At 45.0% G+C, this 16,900-nt stretch overlaps 1 protein-coding gene across 4 annotated transcripts in view; it reads left to right on the forward strand.

Moving 5' to 3' along the window:
• The window catches only part of HIRA (histone cell cycle regulator), a 391,587-nt gene that overhangs the window by 100,409 nt on the left and 274,278 nt on the right, over window positions 1–16,900 (forward strand). For all 4 annotated transcript variants that reach the window (XM_069215325.1, XM_069215322.1, XM_069215324.1 and 1 more), the window contains exons 11-12: window positions 9,241–9,346; window positions 16,471–16,683. In XM_069215325.1, coding sequence (XP_069071426.1) covers window positions 9,241–9,346; window positions 16,471–16,683 — 319 coding nt within the window. The remainder of the gene's footprint in view (window positions 1–9,240; window positions 9,347–16,470; window positions 16,684–16,900) is intronic.

The following is a 16,900-nucleotide window of genomic DNA, read 5'->3' on the forward strand; positions in this document are numbered from 1 at the left end:
TGGACCACAGGTTCTCAATGGGGTTCAGATCAGGTGAACAAGGAGGCCATGTCATTAGATTTCCTTCTTTTATACCCTTTCTTGCCAGCCACGCTGTGGAGTACTTGGACGCGTGTGATGGAGCATTGTCCTGCATGAGAATCATGTTTTTCTTGAAGGATGCAGACTTCTTCCTGTACCACTGCTTGAAGAAGGTGTCTTCCAGGAACTGGCAGTAGGACTGGGAGTTGAGCTTGACTTCATCCTCAACCCGAAAAGGCCCCACAAGCTCATCTTTGATGATACCAGCCCAAACCAGTACTCCACCACCACCTTGCTGGCGTCTGAGTCGGACTGGAGCTCTCTGCCCTTTACCAATCCAGCCACGGGCCCATCCATCTGGCCCATCAAGACTCACTCTCATTTCATCAGTCCATAAAACCTTAGAAAAATCAGTCTTGAGATATTTCTTGGCCCAGTCTTGACATTTCAGCTTGTGTGTCTTGTTCAGTGGTGGTCGTCTTTCAGCCTTTCTTACCTTGGCCATGTCTCTGAGTATTGCACACCTTGTGCTTTTGGGCACTCCAGTGATGTTGCAGCTCTGAAATATGGCCAAACTGGTGGCAAGTGGCATCGTGGCAGCTGCACGCTTGACTTTTCTCAGTTCATGGGCAGTTATTTTGCGCCTTGGTTTTTCCACACGCTTCTTGCGACCCTGTTGACTATTTTGAATGAAACGCTTGATTGTTCGATGATCACGCTTCAGAAGCTTTGCAATTTTAAGAGTGCTGCATCCCTCTGCAAGATATCTCACTAATTTTGACTTTTCTGAGCCTGTCAAGTCCTTCTTTTGACCCATTTTGCAAAAGGAAAGGAAGTTGCCTAATAATTATGCACACCTGATATAGGGTGTTGATGTCATTAGACCACACCCCTTCTCATTACAGAGATGCACATCACCTAATATGCTTAATTGGTAGTAGGCTTTCGAGCCTATACAGCTTGGAGTAAGACAACATGCATAAAGAGGATGATGTGGTCAAAATACTCATTTGCCTAATAATTCTGCACTCCCTGTAGTTGTCTTTCTTGAACAAATAAATACAGTCAATTATGTCGAATACACGCGGTCTGCTTTAAACCGAGCACTGTTGGTTCGAAAGACTTATAGAGTGCTATCTTGAGGGAAACCATTTTAGTTCATTTTTCCAGACCAGGATCTCTGGAACACTGTCTTTGTGTCTTAAGTGTACTCATTACTATCAGTGGTACTCTTTTTCTTTTTTTTTTTAACCTTTGAGTTTTTTGTGTTAAGCTGTAATTTCCCTTATTTTTCTAGTCTTCTTATTTTTATTTGCCATTTAGAGTATTTTATCACTGTAATTCTTTTTAGCCTTTAGCCCCCACATTCTCAGTGTTCCTTTGATGCTGTGAAGAAGATGGCTGTATATGTGTTTCTATTTTCCATTTGAGATGCATTTATACTCTGGAAGAAGCTCAAAAGCATCAAGAACACATTTACACTTTTACGATCAGATACTTTTTTTATAATCAAATATCATTTTCATTAGAAACATAGCAGTAAATACAGTGCAATCACAATATTGAATTTAATCTGAGAAATAATTCCTGTTGTATTATTCATTCACTAAAATGCCATGATCCCATCATTATCCTGAAATTTTGTGGTGCTTGTGTGGTCATTCTTCTGGCTTTGCACACAAGTCTGCTGCTGTCCGCCTTTCAGCAATGGAGGGGGAGCCAGGGACTTCTGATGTCTCATTTGGCAATTAGTGTTCCCATCTACAGGATACTCAGTAGGGCAACCCGGGGTCAAAGGCCAATGTCTTACCCTTTTATCCTAGTGAGGATGGTTAATATTTCAGCCATTACTTTGCATGACAGGGCAACTCCATAACATATGAAAAAGTCACAGTCATTGTCATTACACCGGAAGCAAGTGGACGAAGGGATCTTACCCACAGGCCTTAGCTTTTTAGGGACAAGATTGGTTGTATGCAGATATTTTGGTTGTATGAGATGCAGCACCGAGGAAATAGCAAGGTTGCAGGGCCCATTTTAGAGTCCCTGCAGTCATTGTCATCCAGGGGTCCCAACCAGGTCACCCACTATTCAATAAGTGCCTAAACTTAGCATTAGTAATAAAGGATCTATAGATGTTTGATATCTCCATCTCCCCAGCGAGCCCATGATGACTTGGCTTCACTCAGGAAGAACTGATGATAGGCTAGTATGTGCTGAAGTTGCAGATACTTAGAATAGTGAGTTTGATGGCGGTCAAATTCAGTTTAATTTGTGAACCTGCCACGTCACCCAGTTTCGAAGTCTCAGTTAGGTCCACTACTCAAACCTTTCCTTTCAGAGTCTATGGCAGTCATTGGGCCTGATTCTAACTTTGGAGGACGGTGTTAAACCGTCCCAAAAGTGGCGGATATACCACCTACCGTATTACGAGTTCCATAGGATATAATGGACTCGTAATACGGTAGGTGGTATATCCGCCACTTTTGGGACGGTTTAACACCGTCCTCCAAAGTTAGAATCAGGCCCATTGTGCTTGCCGAAGGGATGTTGCTAGTGTAAATTTTAGTCCCATCTCTATCAAACACGGAGACCAGTGACATAGCATGTCACCTCTGGGAGTAATCTCGGTCAGGATTCTCGTGCATCATTATGTTGCTTTGGCCATGTAGGGAGATTTTGGCTTGAAATGCTGGATTTTCCAATCCACCTTATAACCAGTTGTTTAGCGCCAGAAGTTATGAAGCCTAATGAGACAGATGAAGGTCGGCCATGTCCATATGTCCATCGTAAGTGGGCTGGTTGCATTTGTTAAATGCAATGGGTGGAGCCTGATTCACCCGTAGGAAAGAATGCATCCTAGCCATTTGGAATTTGAGCCACTTTGGGCAGTCCTTAATGGAAAGGTTTGTATTATAGAAGATGCTCAGCCAGGGCCAGGACCTTAAAACGAGTGACGCATCCCTGAATATTTAGTGGGAGATTAGTCCATCTACGTAGGTCCTTCCGTGATTTGGCTAACAGTGAGGTATAGTGAAGGCTTCACATAAGACCCATTTCTAAGGCGATATGGATGCCCATGTATAGAAGCCTAAGCCAAAGGTTTGGGTGGCGAAGCTGCCATTCTATTGTCTCCCTATCCCCACCTCCCTTTAAGCAGGACCAGGAGTAACGAGGACCAGTTAACCAAGCATGAGGCTCCCTGTAGGAAGCTGGCTCTTTATATAGAGGACCAAGAAGAGGTGCACTGTGTAAAGAGTCCATGCAAACCCCAGAGGAATTACTGAGGCACATACGACACCCCAAATGCTCTCTTTTGTGGTAGTGTCGGCAACAGTTAGGCATACCAGAGAGTAGTGCTAAGCATGTAAGGCACACACATAGGCAGCAAGTGAGACACACAATAAAGAAATCCAACACCAACTTATAAAAATAACATGTACTTTTATATAAATCTAGATACCAAGATCTCCGGAATCAGATGAGTACTTTTCGAGTTATGAATTTTTACAGTTTTCAAAAGCCTGCATTTTTCTGTAACTGCGATGTTACCCTATGGGAGAGAAAACGTACGGAAAGCAGGTATGCCACAGCAACTTACAGGACTGTTCTCCAGGACTTAAGGTAGTTATGGAGCAAGGTCCAAGGCCACCCGAGCACGTCACCTCGGGAGGCTCTGGGGCATCCGGGTGTGTTAAGGCGTCGGGTGCCTGTAGGAAGCTGGGTTCTGCTTGCAGTACCCCCTCCCCACACGCACACTTTTCGCCTGGTTTCTGATTCAACTTTAACTGAAGTGCTCTGGGTTCCTGCTAACCAGGTCCCCAGTGTTCCTTCTTTAAAACAATACACCTGGTCACTTCATCCCCAAGTGGCCAGGTCCTTTAGCACCTCTTTAAGTCCCTAGTAAATGGTACCTATGGTACCTAGGGCCTAGGTACTAAAGAGGGTCCCTAAGAGCTGCAGCATAACTTGTGTAACTACTCTAAGGGACCCAGCGCCAACCTCATGCAGACTACCACTGCAGGCTGCGAGACAAGGTACTCCAAAAAGTGAAAACTCATCATGGCACACTCTCGTGGCCATGCATGTCCCCTAACACTCCCTGTAATATTTTTTAAGTCACCCCTACAGCAGGCCTTACAGCCCTAAGGCTGGGTGCATTATGTAACAGGTGAGGGCATAGCTGCGTGAGCAAATTAGGTCTGTCGATTCTTAGACATAGTGAGTGAACAGGGAAGCTGTAGAAAAGTGCCTCTTTTTGACATGGTTACCACCCACTTTTTGCTTAGTAAATGATATGATTTTGACTAAAACTGCACAGGGTTCCTGCTAACCAGGTCTCCAATGCCAGATCTCTTTCCCAAAACTGCACAGTTGTTTCCCCAAATGACAAACCCTTTAGCACTCTGTGAGTCCCTAGTAAATGGTACCCCTGGTGCTAGGGCCTGAGGTGCTAAAGAGCTTCTCTATGGGCTGCAGCATGAATGGTGCCACCCTAAGGGAACCCCCACCAATCACATGACAGGCTGCCATTGCAGGCAGCGTGTCTTGATGCAGACCAAAGTGAAAACACGACATGGCACACAGCCTGTGCCATGCCCCGTAACACTGCATGCAATATATGTAAGTCACCCCTACAGCAGGCCTTACAGCCCTAGGACATGGTGCATTATATTACATGTGAGGGCATATCTGCAAGAGCAGCTGTGCCCCTGCTATGTTTTTGTGAATGCTCAGATTTAATAAATGGCCAGGGAACCCGTTTTAAATGCATGTGGGGGCACTGGTCCAAGCGAGATCCCCAGCTACATGAAGGCTTCACTGAAGGTAGGGGTGTTTGGTATCCAACATCTCATATTGATAAGTCCACACTGATTCCAGTGATGGATTTATGAATACATGCACCCATAGGGCACCTTAGAGGTGCCCCCTGAAAACCTACCAACCTCTGGTGTGCTTGCTGACTGGTTTCTGCCAGTCTACCACCCGAGACACTGTTCTGGCCCCCTAGGGTGAGAGCCTTCTGCTCTCAGGAGGCCCAGAACTAAAACGTATCTGGTAACAAGGTGTAACACCCCCTCCCACAGAATGACCTGTGGATTAGCCTTCCCAAGGTGGCAAGCCTCAAAGGGCTGCTGTCTTTGAAATGCAAATCTGGCTCCCCTCACAGGAGAGGAAGCCATTTCCCCCTACCCCACCCCTCCACCCAGAGTCTACTTGGCACCGAGAAAGCTTGGAAATTAGCTAGTCAGGTAGGTGTGCCACCTCCAGGCTAGTACCACCCCTAAGGTGGTCTAAGCTGATGTGGACACGATTTTCAGAGGTAGCCATCTTTGAGAGGGCATACCTAGAAATTCTGGGAGAGGGTTATGCCCACTTACCAGAGAAAGTGGTCATATAGGGGATGTAGTGACCCCAAGGGTAAGTAGTCCATTGAAAAGAATTCCTATTCAAAAATGTACTTACCTGAACAATGTTTCTCTCAAGCCTAAACATATATAAATAAATATACTTGCTATTTTTATAAATTGGAGTGGATCTCCTTTTGAGTCGTGTGTCTCATTTATTGACTATTGTATGTGTTTGTAGATGTGTTGCACTCCTCTGTGTTAAGCTTAAGGCTGCTTGACCATGCTACCCCTAAATAAATCACTTTGAAATTGCATAGCAAGCCCTGTCCAATCACTGGGGAACCCCTGGACCTTTTACACATTATTAACCTACCACATAATGGGCCATCTTCCTACACCTACACTTTGTATAAGCTTCTGCTAACTTGTGACAACTTATACATTCTTCAGCTGTTTTGCACAGGGAGTATAAAGGCTGCCATGGCTGAAAGGTATTTCCATAATGCAGTTTAGTGATTAAAGTATCACATGCTTCTATGGCTAGATAATCTCACACTTTTCTTTTTTTTAGAGATAATTAACCTTGCACCTCACACTAACTAGGCCATATGGATGCATCTTTTTTCTCAGTTGGGCAAGGATTTAGTGGATTTGGCAGTAGTTGCTGTTTCCAAATTGAGGGGTATTGATCTTGTTATATGCAGGAAGCTGTTGATCTGTTACTAGAGAGATTTGCATCTAGGCTCCTTGATTTGCCATTCAGTGTTGGAAGACTGTTAGATTAGAAGACAAACAAGTCATGGAAAGATGTATTCAGAACAGGGCCCTGTCTTTCTCACTGACTCTGGAAACCACTGTCAGACAATTTCATCAACAGTATACAAGATTTTGTGACCATGATTGAGTAATTTGGGCACTCCAAGGGAGAAAGCACTTGTAAGGTAAGACAACAACAGAGCTCTCCTCAACCATGAAACTTCTTTAACTGCTTAATTAAAAAATTGCACATGACTTCCACCCGGAGGAGATGCCTTTATTCTAATCAAGATTGAGGAAAATGTGTTCAGATCACTGCAGCCTTTAGAATATTTGATCCTGCTACTTCTGTACTTTTGAATTCCCCGTTTTGTAACCGGGTTACCTCACCCAAATATCATGACAATCAAAGTCGTGGTATCACAAGTGAGAGAGAACAAAAAGAAGGTCACTCACTTAGAAAGGGGCAAAGTCACCACCTCAGTGCATTCGGTTCTTGAAGAAAGGTAGTCATAACATATTTTGTTTGTGAACAGATTTGTCAAATGGTTCTCATTGGTAATTATAGGTCAGATCCTACAGGCTTTGAAGGATCACGATTTTTCAGCATTGCTGTGCTACCAATTGCTGGCTCAGGGCATTGTTGGAAAGTTGGTGGCTGTGGTTGATTCACATCTGTGTTTGGAGCTAACCTTTGAGTAGTTATTGCCTCAAGACTTGCTGATTGAGGACTGATTTGTGAGTGCTAACCTGAAGTATCCACCAGGAGCCCAGTCTGGCTTCTCACTGAATAGAAGACAGTCTTTTTTGTTTTAGTCCTATGTGTTCCTCTTTGGGGACATTCTTGGACATAGTGACAAACTAATCTCTTGTGCGGTGAGCTCCCTTTCATTGCATCCCTACACCCACCCTGCACACTGAGAGTGTGGAATAATTATGACAAATGTTCTCCATGTTTCTTCCCATGGCTTCCTTCTTATTTCTGGGCCCTAAGGTAGGATTTCAGATGACGACTTTACAGGAGCCGTAAATCGTAGTGGAACAGATACGATGCCAGGGGCGATCTTTAGTTGGCTTTCACAAGCGCTGGGACCCTTAGAAATCTTTTTTCAGAGTCCTGTCAGATAGTGAATTATTAAACTACTGTTGTAAATGTAGCATCCCTTTCTGGCTAGAAAGACCTCCCAGTGATTGTTTCATCAGTGGTTGTAAACCTAGCGTTTGCAATTGTGATCTTCCTAGTTAGTTTTGTTAGCCTTCCTCCCACTAAAGCATGGCTGTCAGTTGCTGGTTCTCTTGGCTAACACAATTCACATGCACTGCATCAGCAAGAGAAGAGTTGTGGGATCCAATAAGTGTTCTCAAAAACTTTGGATCTATTGTTCTGCGTCCTAGACAAGACTGTACGTGTTATCTACACTTTATGCCTCTGTTATAAATGTGAACAATAGTGAGAACTCCATGTCTAGACTGATGCAGTTCCTTGCCACATGGCGAATGTCCATGTATCTTTCTTCCATTTGGAGGAACTGAAAGTATGTAGTTACCTACTTCTTGGATTTTCCTCTAAGCAGATCTCAGAAAGATGTAAGGGAGAAATACAGAGTAAGGGATCATCACGACTGCCTACGATTGGGCTAGGTGAACATGGTTCCGTGACTTTCAGGAATTCATCCTTTGTGTCTTAGAAGCTTCCACTCAGAGAGGTCTTTCCGACACAAGAGGAGTGGTCAGTATATCATCTTGTTGTTAGGACATTCTTGCGTCAAGCCCTGCAACATTGTTTGCCTGAGTGAGTTGTAGAGGTAGCCCTTGCTGCTAGATACTTTTGTTTGGAAAGTTTGAAAAGGGTTTCTGATAGGTGCTTGGAAATGAAAGGGGACCTCTTGACGGGTGTAGGAGCGGTGAACATTGCCCACCGTAGCCTTTTTGGCAACCTTTTGGGGCTCCAAACGTGGTAGTTACTTGATTGTGACTAGTTTTACATCTGTGGGTTCCCAACCCTGGCATTCTTCCTTAGGGCCATTCTGTCTGCTGGGAGAGCAACATCCATTCTCTGTGACGCCATTCATTCTGTTTGAATTCCTGATAGGGATATTATCCCATTAGGGGCATTTAGCTCCCTTTGCACCATTCAGTTATCTTTTCTATCAAAAGTGGTCTCTGCGTCCCGTCGTCACCATATGTTTGCTTTGCCTTTATTTTATCTGCCTCCTCTTCCATTGAAGGGGCTAGAGTGGTTCTGTCGTCTTGACGGTAGTAGGGCATTGATTTTATGGACATGATTAAAAGTGCCAGGAATTGCTGACAATCTTTTTGTGGGATATTTTGATGTTTGGAAGGGAAGGGGGTGATAAAACATGATTTGCAGACGATTGCATCCCTTTTGTATATCACAGTGTGCTAGCTCGCAGAGAATCTTTAGCGCAAATAAGGGCCCACTCTGCAAGAGGTAGGATAGCCATCTGCTCCTTTGACAGTGGTGGCTATCGCAAAGCTGTAACTGGTCTTTGTATCACATGTTTACTAAGCACTGTTGTCTTGGCTCTAAGGTGAGGAGTGAGCCTTATTTCAAGTGAGCAGTATTCCAGCATTTCCTGGTATGAAGTTTTTTTTTTTTTTTAATCAGATCCTCCTCCTGTAGAAGATGTTGCTGTGTGAGACTTTCTAAGTGAAGATTTTGTGCAAACCGATATCCATTAGAACAAGCTTTCCCACCCTTTTTCTAATGGATGCTCTCATATTCCTACAGAATCCCCCTCGCCCTCCCAGCTCCTCTTTTCAGAGGAAATGCTGTTTTTAACAGCGTCTTTTTTGTGATTTGCACCGACTTTATGAACTGGCTCCTGTGAAGTTGGATAATAAGTCTGAGTGGATGGCTATGGAGAGGGCATTGCCTTTCTAGAATGCCTCGCTTTCAGGTGTGACACCCTAGCAGATCTGCATTTGTTACTTCAGTGATGCCATTTATGTCAGTGAACTGAATTGCTGAAATGTTTTGGGATACTGACACATGGAGAAGCTCCAGGTTCTGGAATATGTGGCACGCTAGAGTAGGTGTCAGAAAATACTATACAAAAGTTAAGAAAGTTGTTATGCTTCTGTTTCACAGGACATTGAATGGGCTCGGCATCTTGGTGTGCTCCATGGATGGATCTGTGGCTTATCTGGACTTTTCACAAGATGAGCTTGGAGATCCTCTGAGTGAAGAAGAAAAGGTAATGTCTAACTCTGGCTCCGGCCAGCAGCGGTGCATGTCTAGTGAAATGTGTGCAGATATGTGAGCCTCCCTGCGCCCCGCCCTGGTAAAACCTACCTCTTGCAACAAAGAGTTGTTTTCTGTTTACAAAGTATACCATTTCACTTTACATGTGTGGGGCATACGTCCAACCCCGAGCAGCGTTGAGGACCATTGGTGGTGTCAGAGTACAGATTTCTCCTGCAGTAGGTGTCATTTTCTGTCAGCACCAGACGGTAGGGAACCTTTGATGCCCTGACCACTCATTTTTTGCCGTGGTCAGCGGATATCCAACAGTGCATTGCATAAACCACTTTGATGCATGGGTTTGCTGTATAATCACGAATCCCCATCCTTTCGGTATTTGTGGGATCTGTAGGGTGTACAGGAAGTGGATCATACACTCTGAGCATGATGATTACAAACAGTAAATTTCTACAATCTCCGGGGTTCAATAGTGCCCTGTTTTCAGTGTCAGCTGATGGCTGCCGTTGGATGTTCTGTTTTGGTGCTTAGCTGGTGGCATGTTTGTTTTAATTCCAGTTTAATATTGTTGCCTTTGCCTTATTTCATGAGAGTGAGGTCATGATGGTCAAAAGGTGCTTTTTCTAAATCCCATAGGGGATTGAATTATATAGTTTTTGGTTGTTGGAACACTGCATCCTTCACATATGACACTTAAGGTGGGTATTTCTCTTCAGAGGAGTCTGCATGCTAATGCACATATAGGGAACTCACATAGCCAATTTACCTTGCAGAGGGTGGCACTTGACACACCAGATGGTTTTGATTGTACTGGCCTGGTATGTTCTATGACTATTGGCTGTAGAGGTGTTTCTGACATCAAGAACAGATTGCATTTCTGCTGTGTTAGCAAAACATCAGTGTGCCAAGCTGTGCTGGTATTGTACAGAAGTAGGAGTGTTGTGACGTAGCTGAGGCTTCTGAGTTTGACTTTCGTGCTTTCCACAGAAGGTAGGTGGCAGGTGCAAACATGCACTTAATGGCTCCTTGCAGTAGTAACAAAGGTGTAGAGAGGTTAGTTACTACCTAGCTTTGGTGTCTTTGAGTTCTACACAAGGTGCATGTGGTGAGGCGGGAAGCTCCTTCTGTTATTTTATCTCTCGTTTATTACATAGCAGTGCTGATTAGCTCATTATTTGTCAGTAATTCACTGCAGCGATTTCTCTGTAATGCTATGTTCGATGGCATCTGTCGCTGTAGATACAGATGGTATGCATGAGCTCGCCATCTGGTGTTGGGTCGGAGTGTTACAAGTTGTTTTTCTTCGAAGAAGTGTTTTCGAGTCACGGGACCGAGTGACTCCTCCTTCTGTGCTCATTGCGCATGGGCGTCGACTCCATCTTCGATTGTTTTCTTTCCGCCATCGGGTTCGGACGTGTTCCTGTCGCTCCGGGTTTCGGAACGGAAAGATAGCTGAAAACGGAAGATTTTCGACGGTATCGTTGCGATCCGGTTCGAGATAGACACATACGACGACGCGTTGAACATCGAAGCGCTTCGGTACCCTTCGGGGTAGATTTCGGCACCCCGTCGGGGCCTAGTCGGCCCGACCGCATGGAGAACAACGCCGATGGAACGGACCCCGTTTCGATTCTGCCCCGAATGCCACAACAAATATCCTTATACGGACCTACACTCGGTCTGTAACCTGTGCCTGTCACCCGAGCACAGCGAAGAATCCTGTGAGGCCTGTCGGGCGTTCCGGTCCCGAAAAACTCTGCGCGACCGTCGAGCGAGAAGACTGCAGATGGCGTCCACGCCAAAGGAGCGTCGACAGTTCGAGACAGAAGAGGAACAGGAGGAATCCTTTTCCATCCAGGATTCAGACTCCGACGAGCTAGACTCTACAAAAACTGTGAGTAAGACGTCGAGATCAGAACTTAAAAAAGGAAAGAAGGCCCAGGGGACGCCACTGCCAACCGGCCATGGCTCCACCCAAATTCTCGGTGACCAACAATCGGCACCGAAAAAGGCCCATTCAGTGTCGAGATCGTCCGACTTCGGTCGAGACACCGGCACGCAGCCTCCTCGGGACCGAGAGAGTGCTAAACAGAAGCATCGACACCGAGAGTTCGGTGTCGACACGGATCGACGCCGAGACAGTGGCGCCGAAGACCATAGAGGCCAAGAATTTTCGGCACAGAAAAAGAGGAAGGTTACCTCGGAGCCGAAAAAACAATCAACAGGGTTTTCGGAGCCGAAAAAAGCGACATCAGACCCTGTTTCAGGCTCCTATACTGAAGAGCATTCTATGTCTTCACAAATGAAGAAACATAGATTTGAACAAGAACTGCAATCCACTGACGTGGATCACACGCAAAAGCGTATCTTTATTCAGCAGGGGACTGGGAAGATCAGTACCCTTCCACCTGTCAAACGAAAGAGAACGCTTCAGTTTACTCCTCAGCAACCAACAGCACAAAAGGTAACCCCTCCTCCCTCGCCTCCACCTGTAACTCCGGCTTCGCCAACTTACACCCCGTCACATTCGCCAGCTCACACCGCCATGAGCCACGATGACCAAGATCAGGATGCGTGGGACTTGTACGACGCACCAGTGTCTGATAACAGCCCAGACACATACCCAACTAGGCCATCACCACCGGAAGACAGCACAGCCTACTCACAAGTGGTGGCTAGAGCAGCACTATTCCATAATGTGGAACTACACTCGGAACAAGTAGAGGATGATTTTTTATTTAACACCCTCTCTTCAACCCACAGCTCCTACCAAAGCCTGCCGATGCTCCCAGGCATGCTACGCCATGCAAAGGACATTTTCAAGGAGCCAGTTAAAAGTAGGGCAGTGACGCCTAGGGTGGACAAAAAGTATAAGGCGCCTCCTACGGACCCTGTATTCATCACCTCTCAGCTGCCACCAGATTCTGTGGTGGTAGGGGCTGCCAGAAAACGGGCAAATTCACACACTTCTGGGGATGCACCTCCCCCAGATAAAGAAAGCAGGAAGTTCGATGCAGCCGGGAAGAGGGTTGCTGTCCAAGCAGCAAACCAGTGGCGCATCGCAAATTCACAAGCGCTGCTAGCGCGATACGACAGAGCCCACTGGGATGAGATGCAGCATCTCATTGAACATCTCCCAAAAGATCTGCAAAAAAGAGCAAAACAGGTTGTTGAGGAGGGTCAAAACATTTCAAACAATCAAATACGCTCCTCCATGGATGCAGCAGACACGGCCGCAAGGACCATTAATACGTCGGTTACCATCCGTAGGCACGCATGGCTCAGAACGTCTGGATTCAAGCCAGAAATTCAGCAGGCAGTGCTTAACATGCCAGTAAACGACAAACTTCTGTTCGGTCCGGAGGTCGACACAGCCATAGAAAAGCTCAAGAAGGACACTGACACTGCCAAGGCCATGGGCGCACTCTACTCCCCGCAGAGCAGAGGATCTTATAACACCTTCCGCAAAACACCTTTTAGAGGAGGGTTTCGGGGTCAGGCCACACAAGCTAGCACCTCACAGTCCGCACCGCCCACCTACCAGGGACAGTACAGGGGAGGTTTTCGGGGCCAGTATAGAGGGGGGCAATTCCCTAGGAATAGAGGAAGATTTCAAAGCCCCAAAACCACTACCAACAAGCAGTGACTCACACGTCACTCACCCCTCCCACACAACACCAGTGGGGGGGAGGATACGTCAATATTACGAAGCATGGGACAAAATAACTACAGACACATGGGTCCTAGCAATTATCCAACATGGTTATTGCATAGAATTCCTGCAATTCCCTCCAGACATACCACCAAAATCACAAAATTTATCAAAATACCATTCACAGCTTCTAGAGATAGAAGTTCAAGCACTACTGCAAAAAAATGCAATAGAATTAGTACCAAGCACACAAATAAACACAGGAGTTTATTCACTGTACTTCTTGATACCAAAAAAGGACGAAACACTGAGACCAATTCTAGACCTCAGAGTAGTAAACACATTCATCAAATCAGACCACTTTCACATGGTCACACTACAAGAAGTGTTACCATTGCTCAAAAAACACAACTACATGACAACCCTAGACCTCAAAGACGCATATTTCCATATACCAATACATCAATCACACAGGAAATATCTAAGGTTTGTATTCAAAGGAATACATTACCAATTCAAAGTATTGCCTTTTGGTTTAACAACCGCTCCAAGAGTATTCACAAAATGCCTAGCAGTAGTCGCTGCACACATCAGAAGGCAGCAAATACATGTGTTCCCGTATCTAGACGACTGGCTAATCAAAACCAGTTCGCTCACACAATGCTCAAACCACACAAATCAAGTCATACAAACCCTCTACAAACTAGGGTTCACCGTCAACTTTGCAAAATCAAACATTCTGCCAAGCACAGTACAGCAATATCTAGGAGCCATAATAGACACGACAAAAGGAGTAGCAACGCCAACTCCACAAAGGATCCACAATTTCAACAGAGTCATTCAACACATGTCTCCAAACCAAACAATACAAGCAAGAACAATACTACAGCTCCTAGGCATGATGTCCTCATGCATAGCCATTGTCCCAAACGCAAGACTGCACATGAGGCCCTTACAACAGTGCCTAGCCTCACAGTGGTCTCAAGCACAGGGTCACCTTCTAGATCTGGTGTTGCTAGACCGCCAAACTTACCTCTCGCTTCTATGGTGGAACAGTATAAATTTAAACATAGGGCGGCCTTTCCAAGACCCAGTGCCACAGTACGTAATAACAACAGATGCTTCCATGACAGGGTGGGGAGCACATCTCAATCAACACAACATAAGAGGACAATGGAACATACATCAAACAAAACTGCATATAAATCATCTAGAATTATTAGCAGTTTTTCAAGCACTAAAAGCTTTCCAACCAATCATAACCCACAAATACATCCTTGTCAAAACAGACAACATGACAACGATGTATTATCTAAACAAACAAGGAGGAACACATTCAACGCAGTTAAGCTTGTTAGCTCAAAAAATATGGAAGTGGGCAATCCACCATCAAATTGGTCTAATAGCACAGTTTATTCCGGGGATCCAGAATCAGCTGGCAGACAATCTCTCTCGAGATCACCAGCAAGTCCACGAATGGGAAATCCACCCACAGATTCTGAACACCTACTTCACACTCTGGGGAACACCACAAATAGACTTATTTGCAACAAAAGAGAACGCAAAATGCCAAAACTTCGCGTCCAGATACCCACACAAGCAATCCCAAGGCAATGCCCTATGGATGAACTGGTCAGGAATATTTGCTTACGCTTTTCCTCCTCTCCCTCTCCTTCCTTACCTAGTAAACAAATTGAGTCAAAACAAACTCAAACTCATTTTAATAGCACCAACGTGGGCAAGACAACCCTGGTACACAACACTGCTAGATCTGTCTGTAGTACCACACATCAAACTGCCCAACAAACCAGATCTGTTAACGCAACACAACCAACAGATCAGACACCCGGACCCAGCATCGCTGAATCTAGCAATCTGGCTCCTGAAATCCTAGAATTCGGACACTTACAACTTAGCCAAGAGTGTATGGAAGTCATAAAGCAGGCCAGAAGACCATCCACTAGACACTGCTACGCAAGTAAGTGGAAAAGATTTGTTTGGTACTGCCATCATAATCAGATACAACCACTAGACGCAACTCCAAAACATATAGTAAATTACTTGCTCCATTTACAAAAAGCAAAGCTAGCCTTCTCTTCTATTAAAATACACCTTGCAGCAATATCTGCATACCTGCAAACTACCTATTCAACTTCCTTGTATAGGATACCAGTTATCAAAGCATTCATAGAAGAACTTAAAAGAATTATACCACCAAGAACACCACCTGTTCCTTCATGGAACCTAAACGTGGTTCTAACAAGACTCATGGGCCCACCTTTCGAACCCATGCACTCTTGCGGAATACAATTCCTAACCTGGAAAGTTGCCTTTCTCATCGCCATTACATCTCTAAGAAGAGTAAGTGAAATTCAAGCGTTCACAACACAAGAGCCTTTTATACAAATACATACAAATAAGGTCGTCCTACGACCTAATCCAAAATTTTTACCAAAAGTTATTTCACCATTCCATCTAAATCAAACGGTAGAACTACCACTTTTTTTCCCACAGCCAGATTCTGTGGCTGAAAGAGCACTACATACATTAGATGTCAAAAGAGCATTAATGTACTACATTGACAGAACAAAAAACATCAGAAAAACGAAACAGCTATTTATTGCATTCCAAAAACCTCATGCAGGTAACCCAATATCAAAACAAGGTATAGCCAGATGGATAGTTAAATGCATCCAAATCTGCTACCTTAAAGCAAAAAGACAACTGCCCATTACTCCCAGGGCACATTCAACAAGGAAAAAAGGTGCTTCAATGGCCTTTTTAGGAAACATCCCAATGCAGGAAATATGTAAGGCAGCCACTTGGTCTACGCCTCACACATTCACCAAACACTACTGTATAGATGTGCTATCCGCACAACAAGCTACAGTAGGTCAAGCTGTATTAAGAACTCTATTTCAGACAACTTCTACTCCTACAGGCTAAACCACCGCTTATGGGGAACTAACTGCTTACTAGTCTATGCATACCATGTGTATCTACAGCGACAGATGCCATCGAACTGAAAATGTCACTTACCCAGTGTACATCTGTTCGTGGCATCAGTCGCTGAGATTCACATGGACCCACCCACCTCCCCGGAAGCCTGTAGCAGTTCAGAAGTTACCTTCAATTTTGTACATTTGTATATATATTATTTAATCCTTTAATAGGTACATACTTACATTTTTCATTGCGCGGGCACTATTACTATAGTACAACTCCTACCTCACCCTCTGCGGGGAAAACAATCGAAGATGGAGTCGACGCCCATGCGCAATGAGCACAGAAGGAGGAGTCACTCGGTCCCGTGACTCGAAAACACTTCTTCGAAGAAAAACAACTTGTAACACTCCGACCCAACACCAGATGGGGAGCTCATGCATACCATGTGAATCTCAGCGACTGATGCCACGAACAGATGTACACTGGGTAAGTGACATTTTCATTTCTTTCCATTTTTATAGAATACCATCCATCAGACAACTTACGGCAAAAGCCTGGCAATAACCACAGAGGCTCAGCTGTCGACCACCATCATTGAAAACCCGGAGATGCTGAAGTACCAGCAGCGCCAGCAGCAGCAAAAGATAGAAGAGAGAAATGCAGCTGTCAGGGAAGCGTCTGCACCCAAGGTGACCAATGTCGTGAACGGCGAAAGCCTCGATGACATTAGGAAGGTAAATGCTCTTCTGGATCCCATGGAAAAGACCACCACTGCTCAAGGACGTAGTGAGCTTTTGTACACTGGCCAAGTGCATGTGTAAATCCGGTACCATGTGATGGATTACAAATGCCTGACACTGCGTAGAACACTGGCAGGCTTACACCGCAGCACACCATCTGTATGAGTTACTCTTTTAAGGCAGGAGAGGAGTTCAAAGTACAACTTCCATT

Source organism: Pleurodeles waltl, chromosome 11 (assembly GCF_031143425.1).
Source record: "Pleurodeles waltl isolate 20211129_DDA chromosome 11, aPleWal1.hap1.20221129, whole genome shotgun sequence".
Lineage (NCBI taxonomy): Eukaryota > Metazoa > Chordata > Amphibia > Caudata > Salamandridae > Pleurodeles > Pleurodeles waltl.